Here is a 25,579-nt window from a genome sequence, read left to right on the forward strand (position 1 = left end):
AATAAAGTGTTTTTTCCCTTTAATTCCATTTGTTTAGTGCTACTCAGAGGGTGGTTGGCGACTGGCAGCCACAGAGTTTTTGTTACCAATCTGAGGTTGGATAGAAAGCTCACACCAAGGATTTAAATCAAGTACATTATTAAGCACATTGAGTGTTTTTTTTGTTGTTGTTTTTTTTAATAGCAAGACTTTCTAGCTGAAATAAGCAGGGTGTTCATTGATTTTTATTTTGGTTCAAGTTTCTATCTCCTTGTGACCTGACATTTTAAGTAGCCTCACACGACTGCATATGAGTTTACCAAAATTAGGCAAAAGCTTTGAAAGAATAATTTTAAATAGATTATTTGACCATTTTATTCTCATTAACAGAAATAAGAAGGAGCTTCTACATTATTAAAGGAAGAGTTTCTCTGAAGGAAACTGTATATTTAGAGTTAAATAAACAGATAGATTGTAATTGCAGCTCAGAATATTTGTGACATTCCTACTGCAGTACCCTGTTTGCTCTCCTGGGAATGGGGGTGAGAATACAATCCATAGAGAAACCCGCCCCCTCTGATCAGACCGGCCCATTTAGTGCTATGAGAATAATGCAAAACAAATTGTTTTAATTAACCTAAATATTCTATATTCAAAGACTTTAAAATTTTATTAAATCTATTGGGATGACATTGGTTAGTAAAATTACATAGGTTTCAAGTGTACATTTGTATAATATATCATCTGTACTCATATATTGCATTGTGTGTTCACCACCCAGAGTCAGTTCTCCTTCCATCACCATATATTTAACCCTCTTTACCCTCTTTTACCATCCCCCTTACCCTCTGGTAATCATTAAACTGTTGTCTGTGTCTATGAGTTTTTGTTTGTCTGGTTCATTTGTTACTTTTAGTTTTATATCTCATTATCAGTGAAGTCATATGGTTCTCGACTTTTTCTGACTTATTTCGCTTAGCATGATAATCTCAAGATTCATCCATGTTGTCACAAATGGCAGTATTTCATCTTTTCTTATGACAGAGTAATATTTCATTGTATATACGTCATAGGCTTTTTAAATACCATTGTTCCTTTGTTTTCTTTTTGTTTACCTGATTGTACACATTTATAAAAGGCCATGTTTTTATTTCTGCTCATTCTGTCCGTCTATGTATTTTTCCTTGGTCAACGCTGATCTTTTCCTTTAACTTCCTCCTCCTCCGTTCCCATCATTCTCATTCCTTTTGTTTCTCTGTATTGCTGTTCCTTTTTTCCTGCCCCTCTTCCCTCATTTGTTGCTGATCCTCTCTTTGTTCTTTACTTTTCCCATCCTTTCTAGCTTCACTGTCATGTGGGGCTCTCATGATGTACAAACTTTAGGCCAAGAGCAGCCGTATCACAGAGTCACATGTACTGAGCTCAAGGGTGAGTGGTGAGCCCAGGCTAAGCACTGACCTAAAAACGGGACATATGGGCAAAGCCAGCCAAACATGACAGAAGGAGAGAGGGGCAGGAGCCGCAGGATTGCTAAGATGTGATTCTAATGACAATGCACATGGAATCTACACTAGATAAGAATTAAACTGAGGACCAGAGGATGGTGACAAGGTTCCAGGTTCAGGTGTTACTGAAGAATTTCTAGGCTCAGTATGATACAGGGAGTTTTGAACGGTTGCACTCCAGACCAAGGAAGGGAGTTTTAATTAACCCCCTGTCACTGAACGGCCAGCCCAATGGCATGCGGTGGTCTGTGCAGGTCACTTTTGGGAGTCCAGCACTACCCAAGCTTAGCTGCCTTGGGCATGTTACATTTTAAGACACATTTCTTGATCTGCAGAATAGGATGCTAATAACACAAAATTTACATATTGTGACAATCACGTGAGGGAAAGCATGTCCAAGTTCGTAGCATAATTCCTGGCACAAAGTATGAATTTGGTAGAAGTTTCTATCATTCCATTTTCTTCGACTTCTTTACTTGTTTACTTCAGCCCACCCTCTTCCTTTCACATGCCTTCTTCTCTTTAATTAGAAATCTTCTTCCTCAGCTAGGTATTATTTAAAGTGCAGTAAGTTTGCTTAAATCTGAAGCAGTGTGATCACAGGAGATGAGCCATAAACTAGATTTTTAAGTGAACTTGAATATAAGAGCAATATGAGGTGTGTTAAAAAAATATGGTAAATATATAAATTTAAAAAATGTGTCACAGTAAAAGACACATTGCCATTAATCCCCCTCAAAATACCCCCCTCTCTTTGAACACACTTATCCCATCCTTCTTGCCACTTTCTGAAGCAGTTCTGGAAGTCCTCTTTCATGAGTGTCTTTACTTCCTCCTCCATCATGACAACGCTCTGTGTCACACATCGCTTCTGGTACGGCAATTTCTGTCAAATAAAAACCTTAGTGTATCCTCATCCACCTTATTCACTGGATCTGACACAGTGTGACTTCTGGCTCTTCCCCAAAGTCAAAATGACCATAAAAGAAAAACAGTTTTTATCGATTCAGGACATTGAGGCAGCCACAACAGTGCAACTAAAGACACTGACAAAAGAGGACTTCCAGAACTGCTTCAGACAGTGGCAAGAATGATGGGATAAGTGTGTTTGAAGCGAGGGGGAGAATTTTGAGGGGGATTAATGGCAATGTGTCTTTTACTGGAATACATTTTTCTTATTTAAACACCATATTTTGTGATCACACCTCATATATATTAAGGATAAAATAATCACATGTTTGTACGCACAGACACACATGAGGTTACTTAATGGTTGAGGCCAGTAAAATGGTTGAGGCCAATAAAATGCTATTTTTTCTGCCCCCCAGGTTATGGATAAATATGGAGAGTTCTATGGCCGGGACAGAATCAGTGAGTTACTTGGCATGGACAAAGCCGCTCTGGACTTCAGCGACGCCCGGGAGAAGAAGAAGCCAAAGAAAGACAGCTCCCTGTCGGCCGTGTGAGTGTCACCTGTGCTCTGTCCTGTGGGTCTCGGTTGAAAGGAGAAAACATTAGAACAGCCTGAACTTGCAGGTGCCTCGGTTTCCATTCCTTCAATATCAGGGGAATAGGGAGACGAGAGAAACAGGGTGCACAGAAGGCCTACTGTGACTCCTCTGGGTCTTTTGAGCTGTGGAATGACTGAATTTTTTTTCTATTGATTTTTGGAGGTAACTTTTTCATTATTTACATAAAGCATATATATGTGTGTATATATATATATATACACACACACACATATATATATATATATACACACACGCGCTCTTTATTTAATTTGCCTTTTCTATCCTTAAATGTCACTTAAGTCAAACATATGCAAAAGTACAATGCATGACTGTTTTCTGGTGCTTTTTGTTTGCAAAGAAGTTAATTTTCTTAAGTTTGAAAAAGGGAACTATGTAGCCCTTTTAATAGAAATATTCAAAGTTCATATCCTTTAATTATGATTATTGGATTTTATTTAACTAGAAAAGACTTTATATGTCAGAAATACGATGCTGCTGTATTGTTATTTGTAAAGTTTATTCCATGTAATGGAATGATATGCTATAACTAAAGAATGTAAACCTATTGAATTGAATTCACCTGAAATTGAATTTCACACACACATGCATACAGACACACACACACACACGTATAATGTGAGTATATATATATGTGTATATATATATATATATATATACACACACACACACACACACACACACAAATATATCTTTATAGATATATCTATTTTGTGAATTTAAGCAACTGCAATTCTGGAATAAATTCGCAGTATATATGCTTTTAAATATGTAATTTCTTATTGTAACCACTTAGCAATTTTAGAAGAATCTAATAGTTACCTTCCCTTTATATTACATCAACCTTTCTCATCTGTGTATTTATTGTCTCAGTCAGTTAGGGATCAATGATTGCTTTTGAAAGCATAGATTTCTAAGTTTCTATAAAACAATATTATTTTGTCTTAGATACATATTTTACCTTTAAAAATGCTGAGCACCCAGTTGAAAAGTAGTTACATAAGCAGACATATGACAGAAACTTTCACTTTAGATGCAAAATATTTCTTGGATGCTTTAAGAAAACAAATGTGTACTTAAAGACTGAGTCACTGTGTATAAGATGAAGCAGGTGACAGTCCTCGGGGAACTAAGTCCCGTTTGTTAGGATGTTATCTAAGGACTGTGGTGTGAGTGGGCGGAGCTTCCTACCCATGTGTTCCGGTCCCTGATGAGCAATGCGGAATTAAATAATTGTACTGAATTATGCATTTTCCATGGTCATGTTTGTGACTCTAGAAAATAAGCTTGAAAGAAATCAAAGGAAATTTTAGACTGCTTTTCTACTATGAACAACTAGTTTTAAATTAGTGGAATTTCTTACTGTTTTACATAGTAAATGTTTGCAACTTTGACCCCTAGCAAAGTACCCAGAAATTGTGGGGTTTACTAATACCTTTAAATATGGATAATAAAAGCAGACCCATAAAGATCTTGTAAATGATATACATTAGTAGGAGAAATATTTACATGTATTTAATGCAGTGTCCCTGTATGAGAAAGATCAGGTTTCAAAAGACTATCTGGTTTCTATATGAATATTATCCCAATCTGAACAATTGAATGAGGCAGATTTATGTATCTATTTGTGCATGAATTTATCTATCAATCAAATATATAGGGCTTGGTATGTGCACATTTAAATGGGTGGCCATCTTGCCTCCTGGGAATAGAATGGCTACCAGAAGCCAGAAAGCAGACATGCTTTGTCACTTGTGTCTTCATGGAGTAAGAGGGAAACTCAAATCTCAAAGCTATCTACCAAACTCCTCAGCTTCTGGCTTACAGTTCCCCCCTGAGCCCGACCCTGTGGCCAGGGGAGACCCTGCCCTGATTGGCCCAGGGCAGCTAAGGCCCATCCGGGGGTGTGGTCAGCCCCATCCAAACAGTATCACTGCACTACAGAGAGGATATGCTACTTACTGATGTGGATAGCAAACTCGTCACCCTAATGTATGATAAGCATGGACATAACTAATCGTAAGGCTAATCGTTATTTTAACAAAGCAAGAAACTACCATGGAAATTCAGACTTCCTAATGTAAACCCTTATTTTGTTTTATTAGGTTGGTGCAAAAGTAATTGTGGTTTAAAAGGTTAAAAATAACTGCAAAAACCGCAATTACTTTTGCACCAACCAATAGTTTGCTTTCATGGAAAATAATCATGTTCACTTGCAAATTGCCTGATTATTTGTTTCTTATGATATTTTTCATTTAAATAAAAATTATTCTTATATTGAAACTCATTGTAAATATCCATGGAACTTTAAAAAAATATATTCTTTAATAATAAAATGAATTGTAGCCCAAAAGCAACTTAACTTTTTTACCAAAAAAAAAAAAAAAAAAAAAAAAATCCTAGGCTATGGTAAATCAAACCTTAACTGTTTGGGAAAATTCTCCTAAGAAGTCAGCTTTGATTAGCAACTGCTTATCTTAGCACTTATAATTTAAGATTAGCCTAGCTAAAAGAAATGACTAAAGAAGTAATTAAAGACTAAAACAGTAAATCTAGAGAAGGCCTTTTGAAAATAATACTAATATTGTATTATAGTTTATTATATCCTATTCTGTCATATCAATTACCTGGGATATTGGAAAGGCTGACAAAGTTATAATTTCTAGCTCATAAATCAGTGGCAAGTTCTAAAAAAATGAAAATTAAATGGTATGTTTTAATCTACTTGCATTTTAATCTGCAAAGATCATGAATATTTACGTTAAGATTTATTGTGAGATGACATTCTGGGCATTGGTGAGTTCACAGACTAGTGAGAGAGGCAGAAAGACACACATACACCTGGAGCTAAGGAACAGTGTGGGGACAACAGTAAAGGGAGGGGTCTACAAAGTGCTGTGGAGGCAGGGAAAGGATAGATTCCTTCTTGGGTGCAGAAGGTGAGGTTTCTGAAAACAAAAGGAAACAAAAAATGAAAAGGCCCTTTCACTGGCAAAATCAGTAGTTGTAAAATCACTGTGGAAGTTTATGCAAATTTTTATTAGTTGAAGTAAAAATTATTCTGTTGGAATGCAGTCACCAATGTATAATGTAAATTAGTGAGGAAACTGGATGCCCAGATGGTGGTTAATTTAGTACAGTTCCCAGGAATAATTGTCACATTCAAAGTGAGCTGAGCTCATATTTAATGGAGGAGAAGAAAAGTGAAAAAGAAAGGACTTTTCTTAAATAATAGAAGACGAAGGTGATGATGTTTAGTTTGTTTGTTTTCCAAGATCCCTCTGAAAAAGCCTCACAAAATTCTGGGATGCATGGTCCCCAGAGCTCTCGGCTCTGCCCCAGCACCTGGGCTAGAACGAATCTCCTGGGATGGTGCCAGGCTTACCCCTGGGAAGTGACTGCAGCAGGCTCTGGAAGCTGTACAAACGCTTCTCCTTTGTCTTTCCAGCCTGAACTCCATCGATGTCAAGTATCAGATGTGGAAACTCGGAGTTGTTTTCACTGACAACGTAAGGGGCTTCGCTTCTGCGTACCAGCTCGCTCACTGGCTGGGTGTCAGGCTTCTGCAGGCAGAGAGATGGTCACTTAAGAGAGTCACTCAAACGTCCGTTCATTTCATCAGAACAGAGATGGGAAGGACCCACGGAAATATGTGATTAATCAGCCCACCTCTTGTTCCATTTCTTTCGATAGCTGAAAGATTAAAATGAAAATCTGTGTACATAAGAAAAGAAACTGAGATGCACATCAATGTGTATTTTCATTTAGGTTTCAGTTGGGCAATGGCATGCATCAACATTTTGTAGATGTTAAAAAGAATATTCTAAATACATAAAAAATTAAAAACATTCATTGTGATAAATTTTAATTTCCCCCAAATTAAATACATTATTGTATTCTTCTTGATTGATTCTTCTTTTACCCAAGAGCCTAAGGGCCTATGAAATAAACATAGGGCCTAAGTATATATCCAAATATAATGAAGAATATTATCTGTTACTAAAAGCCACTAGCTGCCAGGGCAGACCATCACATTTGACTGTCCTGGCTTGCTTAATAGCTTCACATTTTTTATTCTTAGAATTTTCAGTTTAAATAATTGTTACTACTGATTGTTTTATGTTCCCATTTGCTGGCTCTGGTAAGTTGCTGGCGAAAATCATGAGGCTTGGCCAAACAGGTCAGCTATAAATTTCTGCCGTGGGATCTCAGCCGTCCCCTGCTGGCCGCTGCCTGGTTCTCCCACCCGCCTCATACCCCAGGAATGGATCAGACCCTCAGGCCATCCTCTGTCCTGCCTCTGTGCTTCTCCTCCCTGCACAGCTCATTTTGTCCCCAAATCTCACTGTCATTGTAGCATTGACTTAGAGTGGACATGAGTTCCATTCTCCTAAAGACTGCTGACACCCGCAAAGTCTCCTGCCTCTAGCCCCACCTCACCCAGCCATGGGCCCAGAATTCTCCTAAGAGCATAAAACTGAGTCTTATAAGTGTGTTCTAGAAGTGTCACCTGTTAATAACGTGTCTTGCCGCTAATTTCTTCTCTAATAGTGGAAGCAACTCACCTGAATAAAAAGGAGGCCTGATCATATCATTGGAATTCTATGTTTATAGTCTAAGAAGATAAAGTAAATGGGGTGATTCTAATAGAATGGAACCAGAATAGCTCATGCCAATTGTCCCATGTTCTGTTTTCTGACATGCTTCCCCTGGTTCCTCCCCACAGTCCTTCCTCTACCTTGCCTGGTACATGACCATGTCCATTCTTGGGCACTATAACAACTTCTTTTTCGCTGCTCACCTTCTTGACATTGCCATGGGGTTCAAGACGTTGAGAACCATCTTGTCATCAGTGACTCACAATGGCAAACAGGTAAGAATTTACCTTTTTCTCCTCCTACAAACACTGAAAAGGCAACAAACCCATAGACCAACAAATATAAAGCCAAATCTCCAATGACAATATACAGGTTTAAAGATTTTTTTGAACGGAGGAGCTGCACTTTTTTTCTTATAAACCATGAGGAGTTTGAGAGGCCCCTAGACCTGCATTCAAGTCTGTGTGACTTTGGATAACTGATAATGTTTTAGATCTCTTCTCCCCCTTTTATAAAATGAATACAGTAAGAGGACCTACTTTATAGAGTTTTTGAGAACATGGAGGATTTAGCACAGGCCCTGCACATTCAGCACTTGGGACAACACTTGTCATTTTTGTCCCAATACGTTGTTTGCTCCACGTGACACTGTGGGGACCCAAATGTGTTGCTGTGTCCCGACACACTCGTGTTAGTAAGAAACATGAGGTGCCATATTCCTAATTTAATGTAATATATCAAAACTGGATTATTCATGGGACCTTTTCTTCACTTTTGAATTGGACAAAAAGAATAATAATATTTCATACTTGACAAGGTCATACTTAACTTGGAGGAAAACTGGCTGAATTCCAGATAATCAATTTATGTTTTAATGGAACCCAAGTGCAATGTTAAAACTTTTATTATTAATAAACGTACTTGAGAAGCATGTATTTATTGATTCATTCTCTATTTATCAAGTGTCCACTGGGAGGTGACACATGCTATGTTACTTAGATTAACAGAGTCCTTCTTTTCCAGAATCTTATAATCCAGTATATTTTTCAATCAGTGCCCCTCCAAAAAATCTTGAACTGTGTCCACAGTAAATTCACATTATCATGATCTTTAGTGTTCTAAATTTCAGCACTGTTCTTATATTTGTCATTTTAGTGTCTGAATCTGAGTATGATGTGTGTGGCCTGTCGTGGGTCCAGTGACAAAAAATATATGATGCTGAGTCATCAGTCATCCAGTAAATTGGTTTGAGATCCTAATATATTTAGAGAACTGAGATGCTGAATCTATTGTGTGTTTCACACAGAAGATCTCGCGCTACTTTTAATTAATTTCTAAACTTTTTTTTGTGATTATTCCTTTACTTTTGAAGTATCAGTTTTTCATTTGCAGAAGTATGTAGAACTTAATAGTCCTTATAAGTAAACATGTAGAAATTTACAGTGGCTTTGCACTTAATTTATAGAAGTGAATTAAGCCCTCTGTTGATAAAACATGTTTTCTCAGGATAATTATAAAGTGATCTGTAAAAGGCTTAGTATATACTGATGCCATCAAGAGCAAAGGGTTGTGTTGTTATCGAGGGAAGTGACATAAAAAATAGTGTTTTAGAATTCTTGTGATATAACCAGAAAAATATTCTCACCAACTAGGTGAAAGTCACGTTTTTAACATATACATATTCTCTAAAGGTATAGTTTGGAATTAAAAAAAGATTACATAGAGCTAAAAGAAGACCTTTTAAACTGTAACATTTGAAAATAATTGACCTTCAAATAGTGATGGCTACCACCTATTAAAGTGTCTTTCACTTTATATTTACAAAGCACAACTTCTCAGTTTTATTTTTAAATATTTATATTACATATTATTAACAGTTGTGTATACCCAAATGTTAAAAGCAATGCAGATTCTTACTTAGTTTTAAGATTACAACCTATCTTACTATCATAGCAAAAATGATATAATTTTTAATTTTTTTAAGTTTTTCATTAAAATATGGCTAACATACAGTATTATATTAGTTTCAGGGTACACCATAGTTATTCAACATTTATATACCTAATGAAGTGATCGCCATGATAAGGCCAGCAACCATCTGACACCGTACCATGCTATCACAGTATTATTGATTATATTTCCTGTGCTGTACGTTACATCCCTATGACTTGTTTATTTTATACTTGGAAATTTGAGCCTCTTATTCCCCTTCATCTTTTCCCCCTCTTTTTAAATTTTTCAATTATAGTTGACATTCAATATTATTTTATATTAGTTTGAGGTGTACCATAGTGGTTAGACATTTATATAATTTACAAAATGAATCCCCCTGACTAGTCTAGTACCCACCTGGCACGATACATAGTTATTACCATAAAAATAAGATAGCTTTACTTAGGAATGTAAATAATTTAAATGGAATAGACCTTATAAAAAGAACATAATGCAGTATCTAGTACCAAATATTTAGAAGATAGAAAAATGAACATTTTTAGCTGCTTGCTAATATTAGTAATATGAATTTGGATGTGAAATGAAATCCAATTGTATTTATAACCCAGCTATGGTATGCACTCATTAGCCAATTAACTGGTCAAGTTTTGCCTAAAGTAGACTGACAACTTGATAAAATGAAGAGAATATGAAAACAGATCCCCCCCTGGGTGGTAAGAAAGGTAGATGAGGTATGGATCCCATTAGCTTCGTGTCAGTAAATCCAGGTTTGTACTTACAGAGCGCTCCCCTCGCACACTGATGTCACATGACTCGTATTTCTAATACATATTCAATGTCACATTGCTTTCCAGCTGGTATTAACCGTCGGCTTATTAGCTGTTGTCGTATACCTATATACTGTCGTGGCATTCAACTTTTTCCGAAAATTCTACAATAAAAGTGAAGACGGTGATACGCCAGATATGAAATGTGATGATATGCTAACGGTGAGTTCGTACACTTTTCTGCCAACTTTGCACACCTGTGGCACCAGCCCGGACCTGAGTAGAATTCCTGAGTAAAGTAGGGATAGCTGGAAGGATTCATGTGAACCTGTCGTTCATATGTTCCAGGGCAGCAGGGAAAATTATCTCCCTGGGGAACATTTTGAAATCTTAGTTATTTATTTGCCTTAGTGATTTTAAGTGAAATTAAGTCCAAAATATATCTTTTAATAGAACTGTTAGTTTGTGCTTTTATATTGAATATCTGGCTTAAATTACCTGCCTAGTCGAGGTTTTGAAATCAGCATATGTTAAAGCTCTCATGTTGTTTTATCACTGTTCTCTAACCTGCCTCTCTGATACAGGTAAATCAGAAATGACCATACCTGAGATCTTAGATAGGGAAGGGAAATTAGATCAAGTCTGTACCTCTAGCTGGAAGGATGACTCCTTCACTGAGCTCCAAATTGAGATGCCTACGTAATTGGGGGCAGTGGTAAAGTAAATAAATGAGACATCATTTAAACTAAAATTACTCTAGAAAAAATAGATGTCCCAAAAGAGTAACGAGAACTATTAATACTGTAAAGACTAGTAATTAAGACAGTTTTTATGCTGGAGAATGACAAATCAATGGAACAGATTAGAGTCTAGAAATAGATTTAGATGCACATGGAAATTAAAAATATGATAAAAGTGGCTTTCGAAATCATGGAATGAAAAATAATGCAATAAATGGTATTGGTACCATGGGCACACCACTTGGGGAAAATGGCTAAGAATGGATATCAACGTTGTTTCTTTAAATCAAAATAAATTCTGCATGGAACAAATATTTCAATGCAAAAAAAAAATACAATAAAAATAAAAGTGAGAACAGAATTTGATATTTGAACTAATAACATTAATAACAGTTTTTAGATGGGGAAAGGTATTTCTGAGCATGACATAAAACCTTAGCATCCATGAAAGTATAAAAACTTACATTCTAAAGAAACAACTATAAGCAGTCTTAAAGACAAATGACCAACAGGGAAAAAAACATTCAACACTATAACAGAGGGCCAATATCCTTAATTTACAGAATCCTCGTCACATCAGTAAGAAGAAATAAATGAGCAAATAGAAAAATGAGGAAATTATATGGCTAGACAATTCACAGTAAATAAATTCAGTCAGCTTATAAATAGGGAAGGATGTTTAGCGTCTATCATAATTAGAGAAATGCAAATCAAAACAATCAGTTGCCACCTTTTACCTGTCAGGTTTGCAAAATATTAAAGTTTGTTAATGCCCAGAGTTGTTGAATTGATGGAAAAACTGGCACTTTTCATGAACACTTGTTGGGAATTTAACGCAATTTTAGAGAAATTTTGCAATATCTATCAAATTTTTAAGTACCTTTTGGTCTGTGAGTTCCATTGCTAGTAATTGACCTAAACGTCTATTCACCAATAGGCCTATGTATGTTCAAAGAGAATAGCTGCTATCGCAAATTGGAAATGATCTAAATTATCATCAATAGAGTGCTGATTGATGAATCAATCATGGTAAATCTATATGATGGAATGTACATAACTATTTAAAAATAAGATAAATCTATACCTGTTGCTAAGGAAGGACATACAAATTACACTTAAGTGTGGGGAAAAAAGCAAGACACTGAAGAGTGTTGTGATAGAATCCTGATTGTGTAAGACTACACTCACACTCCAACGTGCTAGAATGTATATATTACATACGCTAGAATTGCATACAGCTTTTCTGGAAGGAAACATAGGAAACTGTTACAAGGGTTCCTACGGGGAGTAGGACCACAGATCAGGGAGAGAAAAAACTTATGCAATAAGAGACTGGTCACTAGTAGTGACCACCACCAGGGTCACTAACATGTGACACTTACCACCCCTCTGCGTCCCCACATCCCCACCAGTTCCATGCCATGGAAGGAGGAGACTTTAGAGACCTTCCATCTTCCTCCTGTGAGCTGCCTTTATATCCACCTTCTGTCTATCCGGTGATGCTAAAGACATGGGGTAGCAGCTGCCCAGGGTCAGGGAGCAGAGACTGGGGGTGGTGACGGGGCATGAAGGAGGGTCAGTAAGTACTGACCTCAGGTCATTTGCCTACAGTAACTCTGGGGAGATCAATTTCCCTTCGAGGAGACACATCTCATGATTCTAAGTCTCAAAATCCATCGGCCTCGGGTCAGAAAGCTGCACTGAGCTTGCGCAATCCCAGAGGGTGTGGTGCTCAAGGACTTCCTCAGGACTGGTGGGAATAGGGGTGATGTCAGGTGGTGATAGTTGGTGGCCTGTGTTAGATGCTGGGGACAGTATGTCACCTGAGACCCTTCTACTACCACAGGAAGACCCCTGTAGCGTCCTGGTCTCTTCTGCATATCAGGAGTCACATCTGACATTGTTTGCGTGGTGCTAATAGCATCACAGATGTCCACATGGGACTCTTGTTCCTGTGTGAATTCCCACTGCTTTTGTTCGTTTGAAGAAGCTGTGCATTATTTGGACAAGAGGTGGGCTAAGGAGACGGCCGCCGTCACCTGGTTGATTTTACCCGATTACATGGGAGGTGGGGAGAGAAGGTAGAGAGTTTGCCTCACGCCAGGAGGAGGAAAGAAGGCGTCTTGGTGTTTCCACCTGTGGGCTCGGGACTGAACGAGGCCTGGATTTTGTTCAGTGTGAGGAGTTTCTGTCCTAGTGGGTGAGAGTGTCCCCGCTCAGCTCTGTGTGGGTGCTGACATCTCTCTTTCATAGGAAATGTTCTGTGCAGCCTTTGGCTGGGCGAGGCTGGAGGCATCGTCCGTGCACAGCTTCGTTGCTGCTTTCTTTCAAGAGGAAAATCAGTTGCATGACACCAGCCGCCTCTCAGCTGAGGCTCCTCACTGCTGCCCATCACCAGACCAGACAGGCCCATCTAGCTGATTGTCCACAAAACTCCCACTTCAGGGGCCACACCACCTGGACAGACCTTACAGTGTCAGGTCTAAACACCCCGTTCAGTTTGCCTCTTACCAATACTTGTGCAGCAAGAGTTTGAAACGCCAACCACGTTCAAAATGTCACCAATCATGTACTGTCACGTTCATGAAGTTAGAGACTGGTATAAGCAAGCGGCCAGCAGGACAGCAGTGTGGCCGGCAGTGGCACGTGTAATTGAATCAGTTCTCCAGAGAGAATCCCTGCTTTGTGCTGGTCTCCCTCACATTCCCTTTCACAGGGTGAAGTCCAGTGTTCTCACAGAGACGAGGTTTCCTCCCTCGCCTCACCTTGTATCCACATCACCCTGAGTTTCCGTGGCCTGTTGTTTCAGGTTGTTTCTTGGGGTCTGAAGGGACAAGTGCAGGTTTTCACAGGGACATGATTCACCCTGAAGTGCTCCAGAATTTACAGCAGGTGGCGCTGTGGCTATGGCTGTGCAGACCTGGCGATTCACATTTGCATTTCTTTTTTTCTTCCTTCCTTCCTTCCTTCCTTCCTTCCTTCCTTCCTTCCTTCCTTCCTTCCTTCCTTCCTTCCTTCCTTCCTTCCTTCCTTCCCCACCTCACTGTCTTTCTTTCTTTCTTTCTTTCTTTCTTTCTTTCTTTCTTTCTTTCTTTCTTTCTTTCTTTCCTTGCTTATTTAGGATCTTGGTGTTTTGAGCCTAGGAATCTAATTAAACCATCAGTATCCTGAGGGAACTTGAAGCTCTTCTGCAAGAATTTAGGAGGAGAAAGTGAAAAGTGATCTAAAGTTCTGAAGTCCTGGACAAAAGCTGATTGTAGCTGGAGACCAGGGAGCCTGACTCAGAATCTATAAGGGGTGGGCAGGGGCATACATCTCAAAAGGAGGGGTTCTCCAAGGCAAACAAATGAGAAACAAAAACTCACAGACACAGACAACAGTGGTTACCAGAGGGTAAAGGGGTGAGGGGGTGGTAGATAAGGGTAAAGGGGATCAAATACATGGTGATGGAAGGAGAACCAACTCTGGGTGGTGAACACACAATGGGATTTATAGATGATGTAATACAGAATTGTACACCTGAAATCTGTGTAACTTTACTAACAATTGTCACACCAATAAACTTTAATTTAAAAAAAAAAAAGAAGGGGTTCTCACCCTGAGATGCACAGAGAAATCACCAGGGCAGCTATTACACATCCACCCCAGGCCCCCAGAACCAGAAACTGCAGGGAGGGGATCAAGATATGTGTATTCTGGAAAAAGCTTCCCAGGTGGTTGAGAGAGAGAGAGTACATTCCTCAGGAGGTAAGCTGTTTAGGTAATAGTTCTAAATCACTGATTTTATCCCACCTTCCCAACAAATGACCTGTCTTTCTACTTCATCCTCTCTCAATCTCTCTGTCTCTCTATCTCTGGCTCTCCTTTTTTTTTGCTGACATAAAACTCTTACAAGGATCTCCACCAATCCACTGAAGTTGGTTCCCCTTGAGTTTCCTAAGGATGAAGCCCTTTAGGAGGTGGAGCGGGGAGGGGCATAGAATAAGGACACCTTGAGAATTAACTGCCTGTTCCCAATGTTTGTAACATGAGCCGCCTTCTTTTCCGATTACCAGGATTTTTTGAACAGGGTATATATTTTGTCCTGCAGAATTACTCCTTTCCATTCGCCAGCTCTTATTATCCAGCTTGAAGCAGATTCTATAAAAAGGAAGGTGGATGAAAGCATTTCCATTTTCGGGAGCAGAATGATCATCTGACAGTTGAGAGCTCAGCGGCCATGTTAGTGGGTGTCACCCTGCCTCACATTGGAACCAGGGTGACTCTCTGCTGGTTCTGGGGACAGCCTGGGCGTGGAGGGAGGGTCAGAGTGGGAAAATCAGTATCAAAATCCCACAGGTGTACTGTGCACTTTGCTCTTTTAACATTTGGTATTTTATCGAGTCCCGATAATTAATCCACAAGACTGTACCTATTTTTGCATCATAGCCATCAGTTTGTTATTGAAATACGGTGGAATCCCTTTCTCAAAACTTTCAGGGTGGTCACAGAATGAAGGTGACCGGGGAGATGGGGATACTGCTAGGAAAGGCGAGACAGCTGACCAGAGAACTGAAAAGAAGAGGCATTTGCTTTGGTGACTTAGTCTCATCCTTGGTCTCCGACTATCCATGTCTACAAACTAACAGCGAATCATTCTCTTGAGGATGGACTCATATTAACCGGCTCCTAAGAGTTGGATGTATGAGTTGGAATACCACCATCCTGCTCATGCAACAAGTCAATACATTCTCATCCCTATAGAAGAACTCTGTGCGGGAAGCAGCCTACAACCACAAAAGTCCTGGTCAGCAGGAATTAGCAGGAGGAACCACCTGGATGGTCTTAGTCCTGTAAGTGTCAAACAAGCAGGGCCTAGACTGGGAACTACAGTGACACTGCTGGCCCACCATGGGTGTTGGTGTGGGCACCTGAGGGCCAGACTTAGACATGGAGAGGTGCCAGACCAGAGCCAGGTAGATTGTCCAAATGGAGTCCCTTGCTCAAAGACGGGGATCACAAGCAAAGCAGAGTATGGTGAGGCCAGAAAGGATGGCCTCTGTTAGTTCATTAAGTAGAGGGCACAGCTGCAGGAATGATGCTATCAATTTCCTGTGGCCACTGTTAAGTACATATGAGGACAGATTTGGAGAAAAACATATAACCCCAATATTTCCTTAGTAAGAAATGCATATGGCAAAAACAATTACAGCAGTATGCATGAGAATATATGAAAACAAGGTTTCCTCTTCCCAGAGATCCACTGTTAACCATTTCAAGCACTGTTTTAGCCACACTAAGAAATGAATGCCATATCCCAAGGTGTTTTTTAAAGTGGTTGCCTTCAAACGTTTACTTCCAGAGACTGATTCAGTAGCTGGCCCTGAAATCTGAATGTTCACGTTTTCAGGAGACCCGGTGCATAGTCAGGTTCACCCCGTCGGTCTCATCGGCTGTTTCTGAAGGGCTTTCTGGCCCCTGTGCAGGAGACCATGACCCAGCAGAGCAGCTGTTGGAGGGGCAGGGCACAGCGGCCTCGCAATGCTCCTGGGTCATTGTGTGCCAGACTGACAAGCCTCTTTGCTGAGTGACACAATCTTTAGTTAATTCTGCTCATTCAATTCCAGGCATCGGACACAGGAAACTTTTTATATTCTGCATCTATCAATACATTAGCTGTTGAACTGTGAGTGTGTGGGTGTCACCTTGCTGCCTGTTCTTTGCCAGCACTTGGTGCTTTTTAAGGTGATCTGAGAATTTGAGATGTATGAGTTGAGGCTGTGCGGTCTCCACGAGAACAGCTGGCCCCGCATATCTTTTCACTCTTCATTCACAGGACAGAACCCACAACAAAGAATCATCGGACCCCAAATGTGAACCGTGCTGGGGTGGGGGGGGCCCTGCCCCAAAGCTTGTCCTTTTCCACAGTGGGCACTTGTGCTCTATTTATCGTGGGATGCTTTAATGTTTCCGGGTTTAAACAGTGAGCTGCAGTGTCCTCCCTGTCTCTTCCCTGTGTCTTTCTTCTTTATTCTAGATATTAGAGTAGAAAAATATTTCAGCGTCATATTCACATAAGTGAGGAGAGTATGAGTGTTAAGTCTGTCTTTTCTACCTTAATTTCTAAGACTCCATTGCGTTATACATTGGGCATTTACTTCCCCATTCCTAGGTCTGTGATGCTTAAAAAAAAAAAAAAAAAAAAAAAAATGAGCAATGCAATTCAATACAGATTTGTTGATCTTAATGAGATCTTAATGGGTTACGTATGCCAGATGCTGGTGAGGCATTTTTTTTTACATTTTCTGCGAGGTGTGACAGAGGTGCTGAGAGAGTGTACGGGGTAGCATTTGTGAACCGACCAGACTGTGAGGGCTGAGTCTGCATGACAATGACAGATGCTGAAACAAAAGCAGGCAGCAGAGCATGCAGAGAATCTCACAGTCCCCAGAGCAAGGATTGGGAGCTGGAGAGAGAGCCTGAGGCCGTGGGATGGAAATGGGAACATTCCTCCGGGAAGTGATGGTAGGAAGTGACGGCATCTCTCTCTCTCTCTCTCCCCAGTGCTACATGTTCCACATGTACGTTGGGGTTCGTGCCGGAGGGGGCATTGGGGATGAAATTGAAGATCCCGCCGGCGACGAATACGAGATCTACCGTATCATCTTTGACATCACTTTCTTCTTCTTTGTAATTGTCATCCTCCTGGCCATCATACAAGGTGAGGATGCAGAGCTGGAGCCATCATGTTCCCTGACCTTGAAGGGAGGGTAAGCGTGTCAAGTGTTTTCTGGAAAAGCTGGGGAGAACTTTCCCTTTCAGCCTTTCTTCATTTGGAATCTGTGAAGGGGAAAACAGAGAAGCATGGCCTTCTTGGGGTCTAGGGGAAGATGGATACAGGTCCATTTGGCCTCCTTTCACATAACACAATGGAAAGAGCACTTACCTGGCTTTGATTCCCAGCCCTGTCACTGACGAGCCTTTACAACTCCGGGTGGGTGAGCTGTTTAACTATTTGGGTCTATCAAGTGGAGATGGATTAAATCTTGGAGTCATAGTGTTGTTGAAACGTTAAAAAAAAAAAAAGATGCACATTTAAGGAGCCCTGTGAGATGGTGGTGGTGTTCACATTTGAAGAAAATGAGCAGTAAGGCGTCTAAGTCTCTTGGCCCAAAGGCACAGCTGGAAAGTGTGAGGGCTGGAACGAAACCCCCTGAGCCCTCACTTACAACCACGGTTCCACACTGACCCGTTAGTTCTTCCTTTTGCCCGTGGTAATGTGGAGTGTGGTGCTTTTCTCCCTCAGAAAAATCACTCATGTTATCTTTTTCTGCTTACACATTTCTCCTGGCTTAAATGTCAATAAATGTGATATTATCTCCAAGTTCTACAGGCATAAATGGTACTGTTTTCAGTACAGTAGTACATGAACAGGCTTAAAGGAATCATGATCCATTTTTTATGTCTATTGAGGATAACGGTAATGTGTTTCATAAGAGGGCAAAGTCATTAAGACATTTGGAAGAAAACGTGCAGCCAACCAGTCCCAGGAGAGAAGCAGCTGTTAAGTTCTGGCTGCCGCAACAGACAGTGTCATGGAAAGTTTATGAGAAACTTGTGGAAAAATGATTGGAGGCACATTCCTCACAGTTAATACAGTAATGTTGGATTTCCAGCATTAGTGCATGAAACTCTTAGTGGAATTTTCTGTACTATACAACCGTACATCTCGGTTGCTCTTTCTTGGTATGGCGGTCTCCATACCAAGTTAACCGAAGGTTTTTCCTGCTCTGTCACCTCGTTGTTAGCCCCATTTCAGGGAGTGTAGGCCCTGTAACTGCACATATTCCCACCCCCAAAGAGAGAACACCACGTCTCTGTAGGAGCATCAAGTACGTGCTCCCTTTTCCCACGTTCTGAGCATTTCCCAGGCTGGCCGCACAGTTTCCCTTCCGTGGAAGGATTAGCCAGGAGTTATGAACTTAATTATGATTCTCTGATTGATAAAGATTAAATCGCATCTTTGCTTAACACTAGGTTTAATTATTGATGCTTTTGGCGAACTGAGAGACCAACAGGAACAAGTCAAAGAAGACATGGAGGTCAGTCTCTCTGTTTCTTTCTCAGCTTTTTTGTTCTTGACTGACACATTTTCCTCATTCTCTTTATCAAGGAATCCTGACTGTGGGAAGAAGGGGGAAAGGACATAAGGTGTGGCTTCCTCGGCCTGTTTTACATTCTAGCAATTCACAAAATTGAGCAGTGCTTGAGGCTGGATCTGTGCGGGGCCTGGGTCCATGCAAACAGTCATATGGCACCATGCACCCATCAGGGAGCAGAAGGCTGTCCATTCAAAATGGGGGGGGGGGGTTCACTAACAAATAAGTAAACAGGTGAATACAGAGCAGCGTGGATGCCCTCAGGGGAGGAAACCCTGAGTGCTGGGGCCTCTGAGGCTGGTGTCTCAATTCCTCTTGGATAATCAGGGAAGCTCCTCAGACAAGGGATCCCAAGCTGAGGCCTGGAGATTGCAGAGGTTTGGGTCTGAGAGAGAGAGCAGGACTATGTAGGTAACCTCCCTCACTGCCATTCCCCCATCCCTACCATCCCCACTGTCTCTACCATCCCCACAGTCCCCACCATCCCCACTGTCTCCACCGTCCTCACTGCTCCCACCTTCTCCACCGTCCCCACCATGTACATCTCCAGGGTCACCATTCGTGTTAGAATCTATGAGAATGTCACCACCTGAGGTTTGTATACCAAAACTCGGGATTTAGGGAATTTGCTATGCAGATTTGTTCTTGGAAGCATAAGTGTTTCAGGATGAAGCATTACCTCCTAGTGATGGGGCTGGAGAGAGTGAGGGCCTGTGTGAGGCCAGCTCAGTCAGAGCCTAAGAACTCATCTGAAAAATTTGCAGTGGAACTTATGGGCTGTGTGCAATAAGAAAGGGGTTTAAGCAGGTGAGTAAGGTGATCAGACTTACATATTAAAAGGTAATAGAGGTCTAAAAGATGGGGAGTAAACTAGGAACTGGCAAGACTGGGGGTGGAGAAGCACCCATTGGCATTCTCTAGGTCGGTTGGCCAAATGCAGAGGACAAAGAGTTTGGAACAAGCAGGGGTAAGCCCCAGGTTTCTAGCATGAGTCACCAGAGGATGGTTGCGTGGTGACACACAGAGTACCTGAGAGCTGACCCAGAATAAGAGCAGGTGCCTGGGTGAAACTGGTAGGTGTGAACCTGGTTAGTTAGGAGACACTGAGTGGTGTGAAGACCTGGTGGCTGAATGTGTCGGCAGGTACAGAGCAGTAGGCAGAGAGAATTTTACAGACTGTCTTAATCATCTTGATTCTAGGCCCTAGAAGCTAAGCCATCGTAGACATGCCACCAGTGGTATTAAATAAACAGCTTCTGATTTGCAGGGAAGATGAGCAGCTGGAGCCTCACAAAGTCGACAGTCCTTGAATTCATTTGAGTTGATACATGTGAAGTTCTAATAATAGAGGGGTGGCCTGCCTCCTCTCAGATTCCATGGAGCCAGCCTGCACCTGGCAGGACTGAAGTGCTGCCTACAGGCTGTGGAGCGAGGCATGGTGGGACGAGGGCAGCAGAAAGAGCGGGCACTTGGTTCCTAGAGTTAGAAGTTATCCCCGTATGTGTCCTTCAGTAAGTTGTGTACCTGGCACAGTGCCTGGCACAAACCAGCCCCCCTGAATGCCTCGTGGCTTGGTGTTGGCTTGGTCCTTCTCATAGGAGGTCATCTGTACCTTTACACCGTGGTCATCACACTTGGTCCATGTGGGACACACGTTTGCATTTTCAGTGGCGGACACATTCAATCTTGCCTAGATAACTTTCCTCAATGTCACAGATAAGCGTGTTCACCAAGCCTGGGCCTTCTCACTAAGGCTGGAGAAAATAAGGCCAGTATGTTACTTTTCAGCTGGCAGTATCCGTGCTCTTCTTTCTGCACCTGTTACTCCTTGCTGCCGGCATCTATGTCACTTAATCCTATAGCGAGATACAGTGTGGCAACAGGGAAATTGGCACGTACTTGGCACACCCTTCCATGGTGATCTTTTTATATAATGAGTAAATGCAGCTGCCCCTGAGTGTTCTCCTTTTGTTCTGCTTTCTGCACTCTGACATTTTAACATTCTTTTTTTCTTCTAGACCAAGTGCTTCATCTGTGGGATAGGCAATGATTACTTCGACACGGTGCCCCACGGCTTTGAAACGCACACCTTGCAGGAGCACAACCTGGCCAATTACCTGTGAGTGTGCCTGTCTCTGACTTTTGGCCCCTCCCCACACCCGCAGCCCCACCTCGCAGGCTGGAGAACAGGAGAAAGATGACCTCCTTTCCTTTGTCTGACTGAGCTCAGGCTCTACATACCCCTGAGAGAAAGACCCACAGCAAGGGGTTCCCTTTCCTTCAGGAGCAGGTGGATTTAGGAAGTGAAGCTGATTCCTTCTAGAACAAGACACGGAAAGTGGAGAGGATGAGCAGAATGCGACCTGAGCTGCTCAGGGAGACAGGGAGCCTTGTGGCATATCTGGCTTCATACCTGTTTTCATTAGGAATCCTCCAGCTGCTTCCAAGAGATGTGGGACCCTCCATTCTTCTTTTTTGAGGACCCACAAATCTCTTAGGGACTATTGGAAATGCAGTTAAAAATTGCTTCTTTTTTTTATACATGGAAATTTGGCTGTTACTTGGGAGTAGCCAAAACTGCAGTTTGGGAAAATATTATTTTTGGTCTGTTTTTGACCCAGTTTTAGTATCAAGCAGAGGAGATGCACTGGAGACCCCCACACACACCCCAAAAAAGGTGGGCCTTGGAATTCACAGCTGTGTGACACTAGCATGTTATTGAACGTTTTTAACCCTTGGTTTTTCAAATGGGAATCGTGATTCCTGCCCTGTGAGTAAATACAGACGTGGCTGCAGGTGGGGCCTGGCACGGACCCAGCACAGAGCCGCTCCCAGAAGGTGTAACTTGATCTGTGCACACATTTCAGCTCCTTTGGAGAAATACTTTAAAAGAAGGTTTAGCTTTTGGTCCCATGGCATGCTGTGTCCTGCACTTTTGACCCATTCCTGACTCTGGCACCAGCGGGAACAGTTAGCCCGCAGTCAGACCAGAGCGTCCATTTACGCCGGGATTCCCACATGGTCGGTCCTGATGACTCTCTCTGTCTCTGTAGGTTTTTTCTGATGTATCTCATCAATAAAGATGAAACAGAACACACAGGACAGGTAGGTAAACAGTGACCATCTCCTGAGAGAAATGATGGGGAGAAAACTCCTACATGTCAGAACAACATGTGTGCATTGCACACATGAAGATGTGGAATTACTTTTGGATACCATGTTTCCCCGAAAATAAGACCTAGCCGGACAATCAGCTCTAATGCGCCTTTTGGAGCAAAAATTAATGTAAGACCCGGTCTTATATAAAATATATAATATAATATAATATAATATAATATAATATAATATAATATAATATAATATAATACTGGGTCTTATATTAATTTTGCTCCAAAAGGCGCATTAGAGCTGATTATCTGGCTAGGTCTTATTTTCGGGGAAACATGGTATTAGTCATTGTATCTTAATATAAAATTTCTGTTATCCTGCATGAGTGTGCAAAGATTACCTTTGTAGAAAAGTAAATGTTCACATAAAAAATAAACTCTTATTAGCCTAATATGCTGAGTCGGGCATTTGATCATTAGTATGTCCTTGATCCATAATCAGGTAGCAGTTGATTTCAAATAACTTCAACCCACAGTACTATGGTCAGCTAAAAATAATTGTGTCTTAAATGTCTAAGGTTTTTCTTAGGCTACTTGAAATTCTCTCTTCACAAAATTTACTTCCGGTTGTTAATGGTTTGAAATTAAAGGATACAATTAATGATAATACTTTTTAAAGAACCCTCAAAAACGTATACCACAATGTTATGTTCAGGATGAAGAGTGATTATTTGTGAGTTTATTACTAGAAATAAGGGAGGTCTGATATAGTTAGAAACTATCTGAATGAATTTGGGCTTCTCCAATAACATCTATGTATATGTGTGATTACACAATTATGCGTATGTGATGTATATAACAGCAAATGTTTCTTTTATTTTGTGGGGACACACAGATGTTGGGGAAATACATGATGTTGATACATTTCCTTTACTTTTACAGGAATCTTATGTCTGGAAGATGTATCAAGAAAGATGCTGGGAGTTTTTCCCAGCAGGGGACTGTTTCCGGAAACAGTATGAAGACCAGCTAAATTAACTCAGACCCAGATCACCTCTGAAAACCCAAACATTCTCTCTCTCTCTCTCTCTCTCTCTCTCTCTCTCTCTCTCTCTCTCTCTCTCCCTCTCTCTCTGCCTCTGTAACCTTCTCTGTCTCTCTGACTCTCTGAGTCTGTCTCTCTCTGTCTCACAAACATCCTGCTGATTTTGTGACTTGCCAGCATTACATGCTTTCTGGGAGCAGTAAAGCTCTGTTTCTGAGGATTTGACTGTGCTTTCCCCCCACCTTGTGTATTTTCTTTGAGAATAAATACTGACGAATAATCTAAACTCATACACAGACAACATAGGAACTCTGGAAAGAAAGCCATTCTGGACACTCGATCATAACACAGACAGATGTCCTTCGGAGACGCCTGGAGTCCCCTGATTGATGGGACATTCACAAAGAAGCGGCAGACACACCCATCGGCCTCTTCATTTCTCTACCCGGGAAGGAACTATGAGGGTCCCAGAGCACTGCAGCACTTCACAGATTGCGTGGACACCAGTGACGAAGGGAAATAGTGCCTTACTATATGTGGGTTGAACTATGCAGAAGATACGTGCATGAAAACACATCTTTATTTTCTTTACATCGACTATTTTTTTTCCTTAGGTTGGTTTTGTGACTTTTTTTTTTTTTCTTTTTTTTTTTTCCTTTCTTCTTTTTCTTTGGTGGGGGAGGGTAAGAAAAGCAGTTTGTGCACTTTTTTAAAAGACGGGTAGCCTGTCTCAGGACCAGGGACTCTTCTCATCCGCTGAACTCACACACGCCCTCCCCATCTGCTCCTGCCCTTGTTTCAGTCATGCTCCAATGCAACCTTGCAACTTTATGAACTCTTTCTATAAAAACAAGACTGCAAAAAAAAAACACACTTTCAAAAGAAATAACTCACTGCATGTTCTTATGCAAGTTTAAATGAACAGAGAAAACCTTCAGTTGCAAGTTGATCCACACAAGAGAAGGTCCACGAGGATTATCTTCATAGTGTAAAGTGCCGTGGACTTAACGTCTAGCTGGAGCCAGTGTCATACACCAACAACGTGTTGCATTATGAACTTGACACTTGACATCGTCGTGGGTTTTTCTCTTTCTTTCGGCCACCTGTGACCAGCTGTTGGTTAAGGACTTCTTGTCGGGCCATTTTTTAATATCCAAGCTGAAGCAATATCCATTCAGGGACGTCATCAGTTGCATCGGGGAAAACATGGATGATCAGATCAGTCACTCCATTCTGAGTCCTTTTAAATGTAATGCGAATCTTTACAAATAAAAAGGCAGATTCAGAATGGAAGCAAGGTCATTTTGCAAACATTGGAGCTCTTTTATTACAAGTCTGCTTGTTAATTTTAGAATTGTAAAACTGCTCTGATTAAACTATTTAACTAACTTTCTCACCCTCTCCTGTCTCCATTTCACTTATAAGGGGGATGCACCATAAAACGCTTAGCATTTAACATGTTGGATGGACAGGTCCATCCAACACTGTCCGAGCCATCAACACCATCAGACGTCTTTGTACCTAAGCAAGTTTGCTGAGTTTATGATTGTGAAATATCACAGCAGGCATTTTGAACCATCTACCGCACCCTGTCATTTACCTGTTTTGGGGTCATCCAGGTTTCTTGAAAACCACGAATGTCAGAAAAATCAAATTGTTCCATTTTTACACAGCTCTCATTTTAGAAAGCTCAGGGCAAATTCATTTCCCCGTAGCAACAGGGGTCTGTCTTCTGAGATAACAGGAAAGAGAAGTGTACACCGTGAGCCGGGCACTAACCACTCATTGCTGCTTGACATTTGTTCTGTGCAAGGGCTGTGCTGGGTGTCACCTGTCATTCTTCAGCTTATCAGCACGACATCAGCACTGGAGTACCTAGGTTTTGCATTGGGCTTTAGTATCATTTTTTACTGTGTGTGCTGCCAAAGTGAGCACACTTGGTATCATTTTTATTGGGGAGAAAGAAGCAGTTTGGCCTCCCCTGGCATTTCTGAGCCTACTCAGGGAGGTGATCTTATATTTGAGGAGTCTGAATAAAATAAATCAGGTCAGCTTCCTAAAACATCAAAGAGCATGTCCCCCTTTGCCAGGAAACACTGCAGAGGAAGTGTACAGTGGAGAGGAATAAATCATTTTTTAGGCTATAACATCTGATAGATTCGAGTCTTCAGTGTATAATGCCAAAGTCAGAGTTGACAGGAAACAACAGTACAGGTGA

At 41.1% G+C, this 25,579-nt stretch overlaps 1 protein-coding gene across 9 annotated transcripts in view; it reads left to right on the forward strand.

The window, feature by feature from the left end:
• The window catches only part of RYR2 (ryanodine receptor 2), a 568,842-nt gene extending 544,088 nt beyond the window's left edge, over positions 1–24,754 (forward strand). For 8 of the 9 annotated variants that reach the window (XM_074316770.2, XM_074316771.2, XM_074316772.2 and 5 more), the window contains 9 exons: positions 2,813–2,946; positions 6,462–6,522; positions 7,740–7,886; positions 10,419–10,553; positions 17,615–17,771; positions 19,088–19,152; positions 21,228–21,328; positions 22,263–22,314; positions 23,259–24,754. In XM_074316770.2, the coding sequence (XP_074172871.2) occupies positions 2,813–2,946; positions 6,462–6,522; positions 7,740–7,886; positions 10,419–10,553; positions 17,615–17,771; positions 19,088–19,152; positions 21,228–21,328; positions 22,263–22,314; positions 23,259–23,354 (948 nt within the window). In that variant the 3' untranslated portion in view covers positions 23,355–24,754. The remainder of the gene's footprint in view (positions 1–2,812; positions 2,947–6,461; positions 6,523–7,739; positions 7,887–10,418; positions 10,554–17,614; positions 17,772–19,087; positions 19,153–21,227; positions 21,329–22,262; positions 22,315–23,258) is intronic. The other variant, XM_088799091.1, reaches the window with a different exon arrangement.
• The last annotated feature ends 825 nt before the right edge of the window (positions 24,755–25,579 follow it).

This window comes from Rhinolophus sinicus, chromosome 6 (assembly GCF_057876585.1).
Source record: "Rhinolophus sinicus isolate RSI-liver-muscle chromosome 6, RSI-T2T, whole genome shotgun sequence".
Lineage (NCBI taxonomy): Eukaryota > Metazoa > Chordata > Mammalia > Chiroptera > Rhinolophidae > Rhinolophus > Rhinolophus sinicus.